Source organism: Pundamilia nyererei, unplaced genomic scaffold (genome assembly GCF_000239375.1).
Source record: "Pundamilia nyererei isolate P.nyererei 1_Seehausen unplaced genomic scaffold, PunNye1.0 scaffold00268, whole genome shotgun sequence".
Classification (NCBI taxonomy): Eukaryota; Metazoa; Chordata; class Actinopteri; order Cichliformes; family Cichlidae; genus Pundamilia; species Pundamilia nyererei.
In genome coordinates, this window is record NW_005187669.1 from 113,931 (window position 1) to 116,438 (window position 2,508).

At 43.4% G+C, this 2,508-nt stretch overlaps 1 protein-coding gene across 1 annotated transcript in view; it reads right to left on the minus strand.

Annotated features, from left to right (window-relative positions):
• Positions 1-2,266, minus strand: part of LOC102205394 (contactin-6-like) — a 21,415-nt gene extending 19,149 nt beyond the window's left edge. The window contains exons 1-3 of the mRNA XM_005750319.1: positions 2,135-2,266; positions 1,196-1,474; positions 176-424 (exon numbers count right to left, since the gene is read on the minus strand). Of these exons, the coding sequence (XP_005750376.1) occupies positions 176-424; positions 1,196-1,474; positions 2,135-2,195 (589 nt within the window). The 5' untranslated portion in view covers positions 2,196-2,266. The remainder of the gene's footprint in view (positions 1-175; positions 425-1,195; positions 1,475-2,134) is intronic.
• Between the last annotated feature and the right edge of the window lie 242 nt (positions 2,267-2,508).

A 2,508-nucleotide genomic window follows, 5' to 3' on the forward strand; every position in this document is an offset into this window, starting at 1 on the left:
GGCCAATAAGAGGACCTGGCGGGGCAGATGAAGGGGGCTAGAGGTAGAGCATGAGAGACTGCAGCAGCGACATGGCGGGATAGCCGGTGGTCAGCGACTGTTGCAGAGAGCGGCAGAAAACAGAGGAAACTCTACAAAAACATTTCTGTGTTACTTTTGGGTTCATGTGTCTCACCTCTGTCAGATCTCTGTCCTTTGGTCACATTCAGATAAGCAGCTGGTTCTCCATCACAGTAGTACAGTCCAGAGTCAGCAGGCTCAGCTTCTCTTATACGTAATGTTGTGTCCTCCGTGGAAACAGAAATCCTTCCTTCATTTATTTCTCCAGAGTCTCGTCTCCACGTGGGAACAGCTGATCCTCCAACATTATGAGAACAGTTCAGAGTGATGCTGCTCCTCTCTGCAACACTCACTATTGTTGTTCCTGTGAAGAATGAATGACATTTATCATTAAAGTGATTCTTTCCAACGTGCTGATTGGTTTAAAGGTGGACGTCAACAGGAAAGAGGAGGACAGGGAGCACAGAGAGGGCTGCAGCCGACAGCGTTCATTGTTTTCACTCTTTCACTGCATCCATTTCTATTTATCTGTTTCCATCAAACTGGAGCTCAGGCAGCAACAACAGCACAGACAGACACGAGTCCACACAGTATATCTGCGCACTGCCCCCTGGTGGCAGCACACAGCTACTACAGGCTGTGTGAAGCTGGCCCGAGCCGCCACTTCAAACAGGAAGTCTGCGCTCTGACTCCATAACTCGGTGATGATACCGGTTATCTCTGCTGGCGTTTTAGGTTTTTGATGTCAAAGCAAAGACAGAATGACATCGTCAACATAAAGTCGGTCACTGCACAAAAACCCAAAAATGCTTCAGTGTGATCAAATCAGCTGAAGTTCAGAAACACTGGTTTGAGTTTACAGAGAGCAGAGATAAGACTTTTATTATTATGTAGCTGCTCACTGGTTACTGCAGCATGTGAGGTTACACATGAAGAACATTACAGTTATTACTTTATAGAAACTCATCGACAGTAACAGGAAGCACATGTGACAAAACAAAGCTGCAACTAAAGTTAAAAACACGTCTGAAATGCAGCTTTTCATTCTCACTGAATTCGTTTGAGTCAGTTATTGTTTTTTTATGGAAGACGCGTGATTTTTAAACAGGTCAACTGTTAAAATGTTTGATGTTACCTGATGGGATCACTGTCAGCTCCACAGCTGCTTCATGGTTACAGAAGTATCTGCCAGAGTCTGAGGGAGCAGCTCTGAGGATGAACAGAGACCCGTCAGCCTGTGAATTGTATCGTTTCTGTGGATCATTGATGTGTTTTTTAGTTTTGTCTCCATCAGCTGTAAGTATGTCAGCTCTGCTTCCTCCACTCTCTCTGCTCCACCTCACTCCACCCTCCACAGAGTGAGGACAGCGCACAGTGACCTGCGTCCCCTCCTTAACTCCTTCATGGGTCAAACCTGCAAAAACAAACAGTTTTCAGAATCACATAAACCTTCAGATGCTGTGGACACACGGTAACATCACACGTCTAGACTGACATTAACTGGAGCGTTCCTTAATGCTTTGATCTCAAAATTTCATGAAGTTAAACTTTGTTACATGATCAGTGAAGGAAGAATTTCAAAGCTGCCAATCATCCAAGATTCATATACAGAACTAAAAATCACCAACCAGGCCGATATCTGACAGAGTAACAGCACAAGCATGATTTCTGTCCACTGTGGTCAGACTGTCTGTAATAATGAAGCTTCTTTGAAGGATGTGAGGGTGGAAATGTTGCAGCACCAACATGTCACTCAGCTGTTTTAGGACTGATGTTTCATGATCGCAGCTTCAATCAGGAAACACTAATTTCCTGATTGGAGGTTGAACTGTCTTATGAAGCACTCAGTCTTTTCTAACGTTTTATAGTCCGAACAAAATGACTTCGTTCATCTGTAAAATAACTGAGGGATAATTTTAGGACAGATTTACTGACAGTGAGATAAAAACTGTGACGCGTCACACACACCTTTATCCAAGCACACAGTCTCACACTGAACTTCACAGCTTTTATTATCTGAGTCTCATATGTAAACTATAAATATGTAAATGTGAATAGAGTGAAAGAGTCTCACCTGCAGTGACATTAGAGCCCAGAGTGCAGGCCAACAGGCAGCAGAAGATGTTCACCTTCATCCTCACACAGTGTCTGAACAGTTCCTGTGTGATCTGAGAGCAGGAACTGTGAACACGCCTGTTCTTCCTCCTGCTGCTCGTAACCACACAGCTTTACAACCACAAACACAAACTTGTTTGTGGGTAAGAGGTAACAGATGCTATTTTTATAGTCTATGAACATGTTTCAATGTTAACATTTAAATGGGGACATTTTTATGTTGTCGTTGACTGGAAACAGATACTCGTTAAAACCAGCGCCTTAAATCATTATGGACCCAAATCACAGACTGTATATAAAAGATGGGGAAGTTTCAAGAAGCCCTTGTGGTTT